Source organism: Macrobrachium nipponense, chromosome 6 (assembly GCF_015104395.2).
Source record: "Macrobrachium nipponense isolate FS-2020 chromosome 6, ASM1510439v2, whole genome shotgun sequence".
Taxonomy (NCBI): domain Eukaryota; kingdom Metazoa; phylum Arthropoda; class Malacostraca; order Decapoda; family Palaemonidae; genus Macrobrachium; species Macrobrachium nipponense.
This window is the reverse complement of record NC_061108.1, coordinates 99,185,785-99,203,087: the sequence shown is the minus strand read 5'-3', so window position 1 is coordinate 99,203,087 and position 17,303 is coordinate 99,185,785. Positions and strand designations below refer to the sequence as shown.

General features: G+C 39.2%; 1 protein-coding gene across 2 annotated transcripts in view; it reads right to left on the bottom strand.

The window, feature by feature from the left end:
* The window catches only part of LOC135216689 (vesicle transport protein GOT1B-like), a 187,855-nt gene that overhangs the window by 67,323 nt on the left and 103,229 nt on the right, over positions 1-17,303 (bottom strand). Inside the window, exon 5 of one of the 2 annotated variants that reach the window (XM_064252102.1) lies at positions 994-1,030. The exons of the other annotated variant lie outside the window; for it this stretch is intronic. Coding sequence (XP_064108172.1) covers positions 1,004-1,030 — 27 coding nt within the window. The 3' untranslated portion in view covers positions 994-1,003. The remainder of the gene's footprint in view (positions 1-993; positions 1,031-17,303) is intronic. 2 annotated transcript variants of the gene reach the window in all.

Below are 17,303 nucleotides of genomic sequence, written 5' to 3'. Positions count from 1 at the left end.
ATACTTAGCATCACGTTTTATATACTTCATGATCAAGTTATTCATATATATCTATATATATATATATATATATATATATATATATATATATAATATATATATATATATATATATATATATAAGCTCAGTGGTTTATGGCACCAATAACCCTGTGGTTATCATCACCATAAGCATCATTATGGCCCCTCTGTTAGGTATGTTATGGCATCATAACCAAAACTCAGCCCTTCATGGTGCCAATAACTGGGGACTGCCTGTAATGCCCTTTGCTGAAAACACGCAAAGAAATTTCTACTAAAGATAAAGTATACATGAACAGAAGTCAAAGAATAAGCAAAGAGGCCTCAAAATAAAATTAAAAAGTTAACTTCTGCTATGAAGTTTCAGCATTTATACCTGCAACATATATACACAACACCTCAGCACATATTTATAACACCTCTGGCATTTAATTTTATGAGTGTTAGGGAGAGGGTTTTACAATTTGGTAACACCTATTTAAAGTTGAAACTTTTTTCTACTTGCACAATAGCACTGCACACAGTGATGATGTACCAAAATGAAAAGACAAATAAAGGGTTCTGAGGTAAATCTATTTCATCTACATTTCAGGCACTGGAAAATTCTACTATGTGAAACAGAATGAGCAAGCTAAAACTGAATAACATAAAATAATGGTGAAAGCATATTTTGGAAATAGCATGGTGTCTAAGTGGGAAAAAACACAATTACAGCACAATAATTAAATACTGCTTAGCTTGGTGTTAAGTGAGACTGGTAGATAAATATACCTATGGTAGGCTATTCTTAAGAAAATACCAAAGTTGTAATAAAAACAAAATTATGGCAAAACATCACATCAAAGTACCAAAAAAGAAAACTTCAAATCCCAATCATTTTAACACAGACTACATGAAAAAGAGAAAAAATGACCATTTCTAATCGAGCAGAATGTGATGCCCACCACCAAAGGTCTAATATGAGGCTGATTACCTTGGTATACTCAAGCACTGGAGTCCGGAGGCAACAGCTGAAATATCAAAGAGTTATGCCACTTCAACACAAGACCAACTTGATGAGTAAAGTACTTGGTAAAATATCATGATGAAATGTGAAAGATAAAAACCTACAGCTTACGGTATTAGTGTTAATTAAATACAATGGTATGTTAACAAGCTAGTTACTAAACTAGAAAGATAATAATTTTTCCTTACATATTGAACATAAATAATTCTGTCCATCTACTTTTTTGTTATTTTCCAAGATTACAATACCATATCAAATAATACACCCTTAAAATTAATACCAACTTTGAATCTTAGAGATGACATTTTAACACTAATCTTCTGCCCTCCAAGGAATAACAACATATTAACTTTACATTCACCAGTAATAGAGCAGCCCTACATTTTTTTCAGGTTAAGTGTTGGCACCAACTATGGAAAGAAGTCTCAACAACCTCTTTTTAAATGTAGATTTTCTTTGCATAACTGAAGTAAATTTGGCATGTTTTGATTCGTCCTCTAAAAAGAAAAACCTATGGAATACTATACAATATGCCAAAACATTATATAATAATTTCACTTTAACAAACTAATGTATATTCTGATATGCATCGCTAAAGATATTGAAGTGCACAATCTTAATATGTTCAAAATATCAATGTACAATATTTTTCTATCAATATTTTTCAATCTTTACATGCAACAATTTTAAATGAGAAATGTGAAGAAGAGGTAGACATTCCTGCAATGTTAATAAGATAAAAAAAAAATCAAAATAATTTCTACCTTCAATGCATATCCCCACTCACTGGATGGTAAGAGTGGTTCTCAGCAGCATCACTTAAGCTTTAGCTGCACTGACTTTTACTTTTTGTTCATTCCCTTTCCCTTAGGTCTCTGAACAATCAAACTTTTTAAACATTATAATTCCCCAATTCTCAACCCAACCCCTTACTGTTGAACAATTTCTTTGGGCAAGCCTTATGTAAGTCTTTGATATATAAACATGTAATCCAGTGTTCTTGATAAATAATAACATGAATGCATGCGTGGGCTAGAAATATAAATTTTCACAATAACATTTAAAATTTGGATACTTATCTACCATTAAAGATAGCTTTCAAGTTCAAAAAAGCAAGCCTGGCTGACCCAGATCACTGTCTCAGTTAATTTGTTCTACATCAGATGGATTCCAAATGTTTCAGTTCTCATCAGAATCCTTTTCATTAACCCACTAAGATGTGGGGAAGCTGGGTGGGTTAATATCCAAATAATAAATACTTGTATGGAAATTTATATCATGAATCATATCTACTATTACAGATATCTGATTCTATATTCATAAGAAGGACAATGGGTTGATGTAGCTAGCAAATATCCATTAAGCCAAGTAAACTTAGTTTCTTATATGAAGTCTGAAGCATTCTTAATCTGGGATCCTTCCTGGAACCATTTTGCCACCAGGTGGATCCCTCACAGTGGTAAAGCTCTTGTGTATGGTATGATCAGAATAGCCTTACAGAGGAAGCCACCTTTCCACCAGCAGTGTTAATGAACCCCTGTGCCTGAGTCCAACAACTGATAATCCAAAGCTAAAAGGAATATCTATGGATGCACCTTCATAGTCCCCAAGCCTCAAATATGACAAATTCTTAATAAATTTTTATTTTTCATAGCTAATAAACCTGAGGTCATAACAATGGGATATTCTTTTAGCAACAGCTGGAAACCAGTTAAAAACAATAAAAAGATTGTAATACAAAGAATGTGTGGCATCTAGCAACTGATGCGTATAAGAGGATTAGACTGGTCACCAACCACACTTGGAACCCTGTGACGCACTAGTCTTTCTTCCATCCCAGGATATGAGAGGGGTGGATAGAAGTGGGCAATCAATGTTAAGACCTAAGATTTGTTAGCTATGAAAAATACATATTGATTAAAAAATTTGTTCATATGCAGAGCAAACTTTCAGTCTGAACAATATGATAAGACTTATACTTGGAGGGAGGTACTACAAGTACCCTGAACTGACTGGGGGTTCAGCCCACCTGACCATCTTCCTAGAAGTTCGAGTTCTAAAGAAGGGGGTCGGATCCCGTGAGAGAATAGATATGAGAGTATCTAAAAACTCAGCCCTCTGGGATAAACAATGACACATGTCCAGATTCCCACCGTAGGTCCTGCGTTTTGTAAAAGGCAACTAAAAGGACAGCTGCTGCCATGTAGGTGGACTTTTTAGTCAAAGGTGAGGCCCACCACCAATAACAGTGGTTGATGACAGCAAGGGTCGTAAAAACCCCTTTGCCAAATAATAAATCATGCCTGATGTTGTAAAGAAAGGCGTATTAGGCAACCGATCCCTTAGTAGGGATAACTGTGGGAAAGACGAAGAAGAAGATACATGTCCAGATTCATTAGATTCATGAAAGTCCACAAGAACTCCATCTGTTCAGGCAACAAACCACATAGGCCACAAGAGGTTTGTCACAACTCCTATCTCCCCTTGCAAGAGAGAGGAGTAAATGCTACCAAGAAGCAATTAAGTCTATCGTCTGGAACAGAAACCAAAAAAGCAACACAGTATGGCCACCGCACTCACCTGTATCAGACCAGTTCTAACGTATGATGTGTCTATTCTTCAACCCTCCCGTAGGAAGAAGAGGGAAAAAAGAGAAAGGAGGAGTCCAGCCAACTCACTCATTCTCTCTTCCACACAATCATCTTAGGTAACAGAGGTCCTTTGGGCAAATTCACATTGAAGTACTATGTGTCATCCCACAAGTATTATAAAAAAGTATATATAAAACAAAATTACTTAAAAACAAGTAAAATAAAAAAACAGCTACTTGAAAAACCTCTTCCCAACTGGCTTATAAAATGTACACCACCTCCAACAGGATTTTATCACGGAAAATGTCAAAAAATGACCATTGAATATTTACCTGTCCCATATACAATATAAAAAGGGCTTTATATATGATCAAAAGCAACTTCTTGTTTCAAAGGAAATGACAGATAATAAAAGGATGATATCCAGAACATGAATAATTTAAAAATATAAAAAATGTGATTATATTTTTTTCACTATTTTTGGCAATATTTAAATAAAGTTTCATTTTAATTTATAACTATCCATTTTCTCCACAATTATTTCCACTGAATACATTAAAAATAAGCACCTTCCTGGACCTACTTCACACAGATATATATTATGACTACCTGATATCCTATATTCTCTCATTTCTGAAGAGGTTCTACACACACAAAATAAATATATTGCCCATTTCTACATATAAAAAAATATGGTGTTAAATGTCTTTTTTTAAATATAAAAACTAAATCTTTCAGCAAGATTCAACTACTTGCTTTACCAAATGTTTTGAGTTCATCAAACTTGACACTCTGCAAGAAAAAATGGTTAGTTTCACTCCACAAACCGAAATATAGTTACTTTCACTCCACAAACCGAAATATAGTTACTTTCACTCCACAAACCCAAATATGTATATACATACTGCATTTGATACAAAAAAAAATTACTACTACTTGGCAAGCACAACATTACACAAAAAAGATGAGAATAATGGAACAAAAAAGATGAGAATAATGGAATCAAAGAACACAAGTTGACAGAATAAACAAATATGAGTTTTTTCTCCCTAAACAAGTCACAATGCAATCAGTATGTGGCTACTGTTGTTACCTACATTAATCAAATGTTATAATTAAAGCAGCCAGAAGAGAAAAATAAACCAGTGTCAGGTTTTAAAGCATACAAGTAAAGTACAATGCTTTTCTCTTTAGCAATGAAAAGTTCATAACATTATCATTTTGCATTTTTCTTCCATAAAATACTGTAGTACAGCAATACCTCAACATACGAGCGCTCCAACATACGAGCATTCCGAGATACGAGCCAGCCTCCGAGCAAAATTTTGCATATTTGTGAACATTCTTTGTAATAAGTGATGGGTCCCAAGAAGGTGAGTGGGAAGTTGGCAGTGAGAAGAAAAGACGCATGATGACGATCGAGATGAAGCATGAAATTATCAAGAAACATGAGTGTGGTGTTAGCGTGAGTGAGTTGGCACATGATTACGAGCGGACTACATCAATGATATGTATAATCCTCAAATAAAAGGATGCTATCAAGAGCACAAAAGCCTTCCAAAGGCATAACTATCATGTTTAAGTTACGGACAAATATAAATGACAAGATGGAGAGGCTTCTGTTTCTATGGATTAAGGAGAAGCAGTTGGCAAGAGATACCATTATGTACTGAGAAAATCATCTGTGAGAAGGATAGTGCAATCTGTGAAGATTTGAAACAAAGGGAAGCAGCTGAGGGTGGGGAGACATCAATGCCAGCTAGGGAGACGTTTAAAGCTAGTCGTGGATGGGTCGCTAATTTTAAAAAGCAAACTGGGATCCACTCAGTTGTGAGGCATGGGGAAGCTGCGAGCCCAGATGTGAAAGCCGTGGAGGAATCTCTAAACTGCACAGACATGGTGGTGGAATCATCAAGAGTCAAGTATGCCTGTCTGATGGCTTTCCGTATCCAAAGAGACAGTATTCTTAAACACCTCTTTCTTCGTACGGAGTGTGCTAACAAAAAGTCTGTAGAAGCCTGGTCTAAGGTGCCGAGTCCTTTTAAGATAGCAACGCAGGGCCCGGACAGGACACAACAAAAGCTCTTGAGCATCACCACCCACAAAGTCATTCTGTGATGGAATGGAAAATGAAGTGAACCTGTCATTGTGCACAGAGGGATTTTGGGTCTTGGCCACGAATTCTGGGACAAATTCGAAGGACACCGACCCCCCAACCCTGGTGTGCTTCACATCATAGCTCAGACCATGGAGCTCTCCTACCCTCTTGGAAGATACCAAGGCCAGAAGGAAAACTGTCTTCAGCGTCAAGTACCTGTCAGATGAGCGACGCAAGGGCTCATATAGACACTTAGTGAAGCTCTTGAGAACCAAGAAAACATCCCATGTCTGAGGCTTGAGCTCTCTAGGAGAACTCAACTGATCAAACCCTTTAACTAGCAAGGAGAGTTCCCAGGAGATGTCAATATCTCTAAGGCGTAACACCAAACTCAGGGCCGCCCTATAGCCTCTAATGGCAGAAAGGGACAAACATTTCTCATCTCTGAGGAAGGTTAAAAAGTCTGCTATTCGCTGAATAGAAGTTCCGAGTGGAGAAAAACCCCGTTTACGACACCAATCACAGTATATCGCCCACTTGCCTTGGTAAACCGCGGAGGTAGACTTTCTGAGACTGGTGGACATATGCCCTGCTGTTCTCTGAGAAAAGCCTCTCGCTCGGAGGAGATACTCGATAGCCTCCAACCATTAAGAGACAGGGATTCTACTGCCTGGTGGAACCTTTCCGCTTGGGGCTGACACATGAGATGCCGCCAAGGGGGATCTCCCTCGGAACCTCTGACAACAATATCAGCAGATCTGGGAACAATTCCCCCTGAGGCCACAGAGGGGTTACCAAAGTCATCCTGAGATCCTGTGAACTAATTAGCCTGTTCAGAACTTGACGGATCAAATAAAACGGAGGGAAGGTTGTCCCAGGGATGTTGGAATGCGCCCTCTACTAGTGCTAAGGGATCTAGGACCACTGAACAGAATATCTCCAGATTCCTGTTGAAGCAAGTCACAAAAAGGTCCAGCTTGGGTCTCCCCCAAACCTGGAAAAGCTTGTCTGCTACCACTTGATGAAGGGACCACTCTGTGCCTAGGATCCGATCCCGAAGACTGAGTTTGTCTGTGACCACATTCCGTTTGCCTGGGATATATCTGGCTGAGAGCTCTACCGAATTGCTGACCGCCCACTGGTGAACCTCAACGGTCAAGGCGTGAAGTTGACGAGAAACAGGCCTCCCTGCTTGTTCACATAGGCTACCACCGTGGTGTTGTCCGACATGAGAACGACAGAATGACATTCTACCTTCTCACGAAACTCCTTCAGACCCAAGAAGGCTGCCTTCAACTCCAAAACATTGATACGTTGCTGCTTGTCCTCTAAACTCCAAATGCTTGAAGCGATGAGGCCGCCTAAATAAGCCCCCCAACCTGCAAGAGAGGTGTCTGAGAACAGAAGGAAGTCCGGTGGGAGAGAGTGCAAAGGGACACCCTTCGAAAGATTCTGGTTGTCCAACCACCAACGAAGGTCTTCTCTCACTTCCAGAGACAGAGGAACCTTTATCAGGGGCGAGTCCCCCGCCGAAGACAAGTATTCTCCCAGTCTCCATTGCAGAGACCGAAGATGAAGACACCCATGAGGGACCAGCTTCTCCAGGGAAGATAACACTCCCAGAAGAACCTGCCACTGATGAGCTGACTGATGTGGTTCCGACAGGAAGTTGCGCGCCACCACCTGCAACTTCTCCAACCTCTGATCCGACGGGAAAACTTTTGGCACTGTTGTATCGATGACCATGCCCAGGTAGAGAATCTTTTCACTGGGCACGAGGTTTGACTTTTCCTGGTTGACTACGATGCCTAGTTCCAGACAGAACCGAAGTAGACAATCCCTGTCCTGCAGCAGCTTTTCCCTGGAAACTGCTAAGACCAACCAATATTCGAGGTACCTCAGCAAATGGATCCCCTGAGCATGGGCTCAACTTGACACGAGAGAGAAGACCCTTGTGAACACTTGAGGGGCTGTTGTCAGCCCGAGGCATAGGACTAACTCGAAGACCTTGTCCCCAAGAGAGAAGCTAAGGAACTTCCTGGACGTCGAATGAACAGGGATTTGGAAGTATGCGTCCCTTAAGTCTATCAATAGCATGAAGTCGCCTTCCCTCACAATTGCCAATACCGAACGCGGGGTCTGCATCTTGAATCGTGTCTTCCTGATGAAGTTATTCAAGGTGGATAAGTCGATCACAGGTCTCCATCCTCCCGACACCTTCAGCACCAAGAAGATGCGACTGTAAAACCCCGGAGATGGACGCACCACTTCCTCTATCGCATCCTTGTCCAGCATCTTCTGCACTTCCTCCCAAAGATCCAAGAACTTCAGAGAATTTGGAGGATATGCCTTCCTGAGCTGCAGCTTGTCTGACAGAGGAGGAGGAGAAGTCGAATGCCAGTAGGTACCCCACTAGAAGGACATCTACCAATCACTTCTCCGCCCCATAACTCTGCCACTAGGCCCAATGGCCTGCCAGGCAACCCCCCCACCCCTGGCGCAGGAGAGGGAGAGGCACCTAACCTACCGACGGACCCCCTTACCTCTGCCCCCTGTGCCCCTTCTTGGCTTAAAAGGAACGAGAGCGAAAGGGACATTGATCCTCTGACCTAGGCTGAGTTAAACAGGAAGGCCCTGCCGAACTCTAATTCCTTGATGGCCTACCAGGCAACGATCTTCTTGACTGCTGCTGGACAAGGGGAGGAGGAGAAGCCAGACGTCCCCTAGGACAAGACTCCGACTTAGACATGGCCTGGTGCACTAGTCTGTCTTTGGTGTCAGCCCGGTGCAAGTCTATCGCATTCTCGAGCTCAGTCTGAGGAAACAAATACTGGGACTCCAACAGATCTCCGTTCCTCAATGCTAGCAAGGACTCCATGTTAACCAATCTCTCCATCCTAGACAAAGCCGCGCCTCTTCTAATCAGAAGGTTAGCTCACAAATTAACACTGAGGTGAGCCATATACAAAAAACGCCTTGCCTCCGGACCTGCAACAGACTGGGAAGTGAGGATGCACTCACCAACCCTTCTGGGGACCTGTTCAGAAGCTATTTTGGCAATGACCACAGACCAGAAGGCCAGCCAAGACAGCCAAGAAACCGTCTGCAACATGGAAGCTGCCATAGATTCCAATGCTGAGGCATCTTGCAGAGACAAGCGACGGAGCCACCAACCTCACCTGCTCCAAAGTCAATCCCGGTTTCAGGCGAAGGATGTCTGGGTTAAGATGGTGGGACATCAAAAATGCAGAGTTTGTAGCATAGTACTTCCTATGTCTCGTGAGAGGCGGGGGTAGTAGCTTGGCAGAGCCCCAGAGCAAAGCATACCGTCCCGGTCCGAGACAGAGGCAATAACCTTACACAAGACTGAGCCCTACTTTCCAAATTGTTGAACCCACAAATGAGATCAACAACTTCCGTAAAGGAAGACAGAAACTCTTGCGTGTCTCCCTCCTCCTGTCCGGAAATGGAGACCGACGACGAGAAGGATGTGTAGGCTCCTCTAAGGCACCTTCCCCATAAAAATTAAGGGAAGGATCACCAGCCAAACAGCCCGAAACACCAACTAACCTGTCTTGGCTAGGTCCACGCGTCGGCTCCCAAGACGAACCCACAATAACATTAGGAACATCACTACCTATTCCTCCAACAGATAACTCTTAACCCTTTAACGCCAATTGTACGTATTAAACGTCGACAAAAATTGTCTGTAGGGTGCCAACCTGACGTATAGTACGTTGACAAAAAAAAAGTTATTTTTAAAATTCGCGGAAAAATAGTTATAGGCCTACACAACAAAAACTTTTGAACCACGCGCCTTGGGGATGCCGAGAGCTCACGGATCAAGCTGTTGTTTTGTTTAAAATAATTACCCAGGCGCGCAAGCGGTCATTTCTTTCTTCTCGCACTAAAAAGCATCAGCGACACATCTCAGATATTATTTCGTCACTTTGACATAATTTTTGCACCATTTTATATTAGCCATTACATGGAGTATTATATATGAAAATGTGAGCAATTTCATATAGAATGCAACAAAAACAACTTATGGTTGTAGCCATTATCAGTTTCAAAATATTTTTATATAAATAACGATAAGTGCCAAAACTTCAACCTTCAGTCAACTTTGACTCGACCGAAATGGTCAAAAAACGCAATTGTAAGCTAAAACTCTTATATTCTAGTAATATTCAATCATTTACCTTCATTTTGCAACAAATTGGAAGTCTCTAGCACAATATTTCGATTTATGGTGAATTTATGAAAAAACTTTTTCCTCACATCCGCGTAGTAACTCTTCCGAAAAAAATAATAAATTTTTTTGTCCGATTGTCGTAATGTTTGCACTATTTTGAATTAGCTGTTACATAAAGTTTTATGCATAAAAATGTGCGCAATTTCATGTAAAATACAACAATAAACAACCCGTGGTTGTAGCTTTAATCAGTTTTGAAATGTTTTCATATAAATAACGATGTGCCAAAATTTCAACCTTTGGTCAACTTTGACTCGACCGAAATGGTCGAAAACCGCAATTGTAAGCTAAAACTCTTACATTCTAGTAATACTCAATCCCTTACCATTATTTTGCAACAAATTGGAAGTCACTACCACAATATTTCAATTTCTGGTGAATTTTAGAAAAAAAAAAAAAACTTTTCTACGTCTGCGTGGTAACTGCCGAAAAAATCAAAATTTTTTCGTCCGATTGTCGTAATGTTTGCACAGTTTTATATTAGCTGTTACATAAAGTTTTATATATGAAAATGTGCGCAATTTTATGTAGAATACAACAGTAAACAACCCATGGTTGTAGCTTTTATCAGTTTTGAAATATTTTCATATAACTAACGATAAATACCAAAATATCAACCTTCGGTCAAATTTGACTCTACCGAAATGGTCGAAAAATGCAATTGTAAGCTAAAACTCTTACATTCTAGTAATATTCAATCATTTACCTTTATTTTGCAACAAACTGGAAGTTTCTAGCACAATATTTCGATTTATGGTGAATTTATGAAAAAAAAAAACTTTTTCCTTACGTCCCGTCCGCGCGGTAACTCTTCCGAAAAAATCATAAATATTTTCGTCCAATTGTCGTAATATTTGCACCATTTTAAATTAGCCGTTACATAAAGTTTTATATATGAAAATGTACACAATTTCATGTAGAATAAAACAAAAAACAACCCATGGTTGTAGCTTTTATCAGTTTAGAAATATTTTCATATAAATAACGATATAGAAAAAATTTGACCTTCGGTCAACTTTAACTCGACCGAAATGGTCGAAAACTGCAATTGTAAGCTACAACACTTACAGTCTATTAATATTCTATCAATTACCTTTATTTTGCAACAAACAGAAAGTCTCTAGCACAATATTTCGATTTATGGTGAATTTTTGAAAACTGCCTTTTTTTACGTTAGCGCATTACAAATTCATGCATCATATTGTGATAATATTTCCTCTGTGTTGCTTTGATCGTTTTACAATTTGTTACATACCAAATTCATCGCAATTTAGTGTACAATACAATGAAAAAAAGTAACTTGTTAGCTTTAACCGTTTTGCTCACAGGGCGATTTGTATACTAAACTCCAGGCAATGACAAAAAAAAGGAGCCAAAAATGAACTCTGAATCTTGAAAATTAAGTGTGCTATGATTTCTAAAAAAAAACTTTTTTTCCGCTTCGGCACTCACTCGCGAACGCCGCCAGCATACGGGAGACACTTTCGGAAATACCGGCTTGGCGTTTAATGGTTAACATGTCCGTGAATGGTCACAGGCATGGCAGACGTATGAACGTGAGTTGGAGAGGAATCCCGAACACTCAAGATTGAAGGAGAATCCCCCAGAGTCAAACTCTTGGAAGCACCAGTGAGAGGGGCAGGCAAACACTCCTGCTGCACCAACTCCGCGCTCACCACCTTCGACCTCCTGACAGGCACCTTGAGATCCTTACAGCGACAAATAGGCCCTGGAGAAGAAGGAGCACTTACATCATGTGCACGGACAGGGGAGGTTGCAACACGCTCGCGATGTGCAAGGATAGGGGAGGTTGCAACCCTCGCAATGTGCATGGAATGGGGAGGTTGTAATGTGCCCGCAATTCGATGCAGAGGACGAAGCAGCCATTGCAGATTGCACGAGGGAAGATACACTAACACTCTCCGAAACACCAACACTCTCAAGAACATGTCCGCGTTGTTCCTCCCTAGTAGGCGAAGAAAGAGCAAAGTCCTTAGCCTTCCAACGCTTGATACGCCGTCGTGGCATAGAGGGAGAAGAGGGAGAGGAAGACAGCACTGGTTTCTTATGCAATTTCTTTGCAAGAGACAGGGACAAAGCAACATGTTTCCTTCCAGTCTTCCCAACCGACAAGGCAGCCAACTTATCATCCAAAACAGTCCAACTCTTAGCACTGCCTGGTATATAACCTCAGACTGATCTGCAAGAATGCTCTGATGACATGGAAGGGAGATGTAGCGAACTGGGCAGCAGAGATGACGTCACGGCTGAGAGAGGCAGTGCAGAGGAGACGACTAGGAGTGACATTATCGATGGGAGTGACGTCACAAGTGGTGATGACATCACGGCTTCCCCTCGGTGTGAAGGGGAATCAGACGCCACTGGCGGAGGAATACACAATGAAGGATCCCGTGACATCATCAACGGGGCTGACGCCACGGTTTCCCTCCGGCTCGAAGAATTGGCAACAGTCACTGGCGGAGCAATACAAGATGGCTGACCTCGGCTACCCACAAAGACAAGGCCGGGAGGAGGGGATATGGCCTGGCCAGCCTGAGGAGGGGGGTAGCGAGCTTCCATAAAGTGTGTTAGCAACCCCTCCAAGGACGGGGGACCCCCTAGCCTGAGCGTCTTCCAAATTGCTGCCATCTTGGATGACTCCAACTCTGGAATAAATGAGAATAATGAAAAAGCCTCCCACTTCCCGGGAATCAAATTAACTCCTGAAGAGGAAGGGGCGACATTACAAAAATCAGCCTGGTGGTCTCCTGATACTTCCAACGACAAATCAATGGAAGAAAAGGAAGGAGGCACAGGAACAACGCTATTATGGGGGGGTGAATACTGCAGGAGACGAAGCATTGGGAAGAGGTGAAAAACCTTCCCAAGAAGGAAGAGTCAAAACCCTTCAAAGCTCTCTCTTGCTATAAAATGACTTTCACCACTCTTTAGGCCATGCCCAGCATTCCGTGCAAGGATTCGTTATAGTACAAAAATTAGAACGGCACCTGCTACACGTGATGTGGGGATCGGTCACTGCTGAAGCCAAAAACGAGAACACGGAAAACCTGGAATTACGGGGCACACCCATTGATGAGGCCGAGAAGGAGCAGAGGCAGCCATAATATCAGCCAAACACACACACACACACACACACTAAACATAAGTGAAACAGGCAATGAACCAGGTAAAGGCCAAGAGAGGTTAACCACGACTCTCGCCCAGACTGTTAAAGAAAAGACTGAGACGGTGGCGTAGGTGAGTGGCCCTTGACCACTCTTCACTCGATCTATGCATGTGTTGCCAGATATCATTAATTTTACTTTATAATCTCCAATCACCTGGTGAATAACCAATAAGACCCAATCTCAGAAAGCAGAGAATGCAGATAAACACTTAAAAACAAATAAAAAGGTTTTGTAACAGAATTTCAATGAAGAGCCAATATCAAGTCTTGGAAACAAATTAAGTCAGGAAACTGTCAATCATTTTTATGTAATCCAATCATCAAATACTTCACAAAGAATAGGATTAATTTAATTACAGTATCAACAACAAAACCCTTCCTGTAAGCCCTTTGAATCAGGAATTTTAGCTAAAAGATTGGCTTAGATTTAATAACAAGAACTCTTTTTGCCTTTATCATATCTACTATGAGATTCACAGCCTTTGTCCCTGTGTTTTTCTGGAATATCTTTTTTCTGTGCATTTGACAAAGATATTACTTAGTCATAGTATACTTTACATACCTACCTAATTTTTGGCAGCATTCTTTATTACTTATTTTAAAAGAAAGTATATTCATAAGAGTAGAATAAAGCAGCCGAAACCAGTGGTGGAACACACTAACATACGGGTGCAAAGTTAAACGTGACATAAATATATGATGTCATGATTCCTCCCACAGGGTGATGACGACAAATAGCTGTCTCTGAAATTCTGAATGAATATTCATACCTTGTCAAGGCTTCAAGAATGGCGGCTATGGTAAGTCATTGTCCCCGTGGTTGCAGGACAGTTTTTTTTAATTCTACTTGCACAATTGTTTATAAGTGAGGAGGCCTGTGGCAAACCCTACCTAAACTGGAACAGGTAAACAAATAATAGGGTCCTTTTTTGGGTAAGGAGTACACCAGGACATCCAAGGCTACCAAGTTTTTGTCATTTGTTGTCTTCCATAAGGTGCAGAAAGATACATAATTATTTATGCTCTCTATAAAGCAATACGTGTAGTTGTTATTTCTTAATAAAATATAACTTGTGGAACAACATTAAAACTTGCATTGCCAAAAAAAAAAAAAAAAAATCATGGGTTATGATATGTCACTGAATGGCGCCTTTGCTGTCCCAGTGCTTGGCTTGAACTCTAAATTCTATAATTCAATCTAATCATATGCAATTTTCTATTTATTAAAATGATCGTCACTGTCATATTAGGAAAAATGTCAAAGGAGTTGCAATGAATGCCAAAGTTTTCTTCACTTTGTTAATTGATTTTTAATAATATTTTTCAAAGGAGAAATAGTGACTGAAGTAAGTTCTCAGACTACTTGTGGAAACCCTTTTCTTCAAGGATTCTAGCACTCGACCTCTTGGAATAAATCCAATATTATACGCTACTACTAAATGTAAACAAGTATTGGTTGTATTTCACTGTTGCCAGAGGTGGAGACTTTCACAAATAGCCAATTATTATCCATCGAGAAGGAGGTAAGTTAATGATGAAGTTGTCTCATTATATCTTCGAAAGACATGCCTCTGAGTATGTCTACAAGAAGGTGGCGTTACTCTTATAATTATTAGAATTATGCAACTTTTGTAATACAAAATACAGTAAAAAATTAGGTAGGGATATAAGATACCCTGTGACAAAGTGTCATCTTTGCCAAGTACGTTGATAAAATTTTATTTCGGAAAAACACTGGGACACCGGCTGTGAATCTCATAGTAGTATCTATTCATTTATTACCTACTGCTTATTAATCAACAAACAGATATAATGCAACTATTAGAGGGAAAGATAGTGTTACACACATGAATTTACTTGTAATCCATTGCTGACATGCTTACAAAAATTACAGGTAATTCATTGCTGATATACTTACAAAAATTATACATCTAATTGTTAGAGTTTGTTTAAAGAATATCTGCAATTATGTATGTCCCAAGCCAGTACTGTTTATCTCATTTAATAAGTAATTCCCTGGCATCTTTCCCATATAATATATTCAAGTCCACCATTTGAGATTTCTGTCTCAAACAAATAATTCTGAAGCATGGACAATGAACATATTCACACGTGGACATGAACATATTCATACGTATAATATGGCAATATGAATAACCCAACCCTTGCAAGCCACCTTTAATTAAATTTTGAAATATCTGATGAACTACATTTGTTTCACCATAAACCAATCAGTTAATATGTAGCCCACATCTGAGATCTAATATCCAAGACACTGCAGTCTTTAGTCAAACAGACAAAGAGTAGGTGCTGTGTGAGCATGCAACTCCTGGATTCACAGGTCTACTGCCAATAAAAACAAGTTTTCCTGTATTCATCCAGCTTAAAACAAACACAACTTCAAATTACTATCTTCATTTGTTTCAAGCTTTTGATTATCATTCCTTCTTAACATTTTTCCTGTAATCAAGGACTTCCAGCTCCTGTTATTAAGAGGGTTACTTTTATTCATTTTCCTTTCTGCTCTTTAAGACAATGTTTTCCATTTGGTTAACCCTTAAGAGCCAGGCTAAAAAATCAATATGCAGCACACCAGGCCGGGTCAACTTTGAGGTCAGCATATTTAAGAGAAAAACACACCAATGGAAAGAGGAAGATATGCAAATGCATAAGGTGTAAGAAAAAAATTCTAAAACATTTTCCCTACCTTCTATGAGAAGTTGAGAATGACTATTTACAACCCTTCGCGGGGCTTCTTTTACAAGACAATCATAAATTTTCTCAAGTAATACATGTTTATTATAATAAATAAATTATATTATTTTGTAAAATTATAATTACAGCTCATACAATATGAAAACAGATAAGAAATAAAATCAGCAACAAATTCTTAGTATATTTGTTGTAAAATATTTATGTAAATTTACCAAGATCGAAGATGTAGTAACTTTTTTGGGATTATACGTTATCTTAATATTTCTTTCCACTTTTCTTTGCAGAATTACGATTATAACTTACATACTAAGATCGATGATGCAGTAACTTTTTTGGGATTATATGTTGTCTTAATATTTCTTTCCACTTTTCTTTGCAGAATTACGATTATAACTTACATACTATCATAAAAGATAAGAAACTAAAACCAACAGCGACCTCTGGGTATATTTTAAGCAAATATACATACTATATAATATGAGGAGAGAGGAAGTACTTGCTCCCTTGAAGTCAAGATCACAACTAGCTCATAAGCCACCTGCTTCTTGATTTTAGCTCTATAAAAGTTGCTATTAGTGAATTTATGGGCTATAGATGTAATGGAACTCTTTCCCACGCAATTCCTTCAAATCATTGTCGCATAATAAATACTGATGCACACCATGAGTGGATCCATCCACCACCCAAAACCTGTTATTGCTACTCATATGAGGGGATCTATCTGTCCATCAAGGGTTAAGAAATAACTAGTTCTATATTTTATATATGAAGTATTTAGTATTTTAGATATTTTTTATTTTTTATTGTTTGAAGCTAGTTAGGTAATGAGTGGTAAGCCCAATATATAAGATTTTCAAGCTTGAGTACAGATTAGCTGTCCTATGTTCACCCTCTTTCGTATACAATGACCTGGTCTAACGTTTTGTTTTTTGTCCACTGTATTTTATTGTCATAAAATTAAACTTGGTATACAATGTCATGCTAGTTATTAATTGACAATAAAACAAATACACCTTTACATACAGTAGTTTATCAATGCCTACCTTGTTCCATCCCTTGGGATATTGCTGAAATCACAACAAACTTAATTGTATATTCCAAAGCAAGGCTTCACTATATATGCTATAATTAATCCAAAACTGTTTGCAAGGATTTTGTGCTCATAAATGGAGGAATGAGACATTACCCACTTCATAAAAGCTTTTTCTCTGCATTTCAAGTTTTATTCATTCCGTACTTTTGTTCTTAAAAACTATAATCTTATAATATACCAACAATATTTTTAAATAATTTCTTTGAAAGTGGAAATGCTACAAGCCAACAATATTTTTTTTATTTCTTCTAGAGAGTGGAAATGCTACAAACAGGTTGAGACTGGATAGACATAATTACTGCCCACTGGTACTCAGGTGAAACCTAATGCTTTGAGGA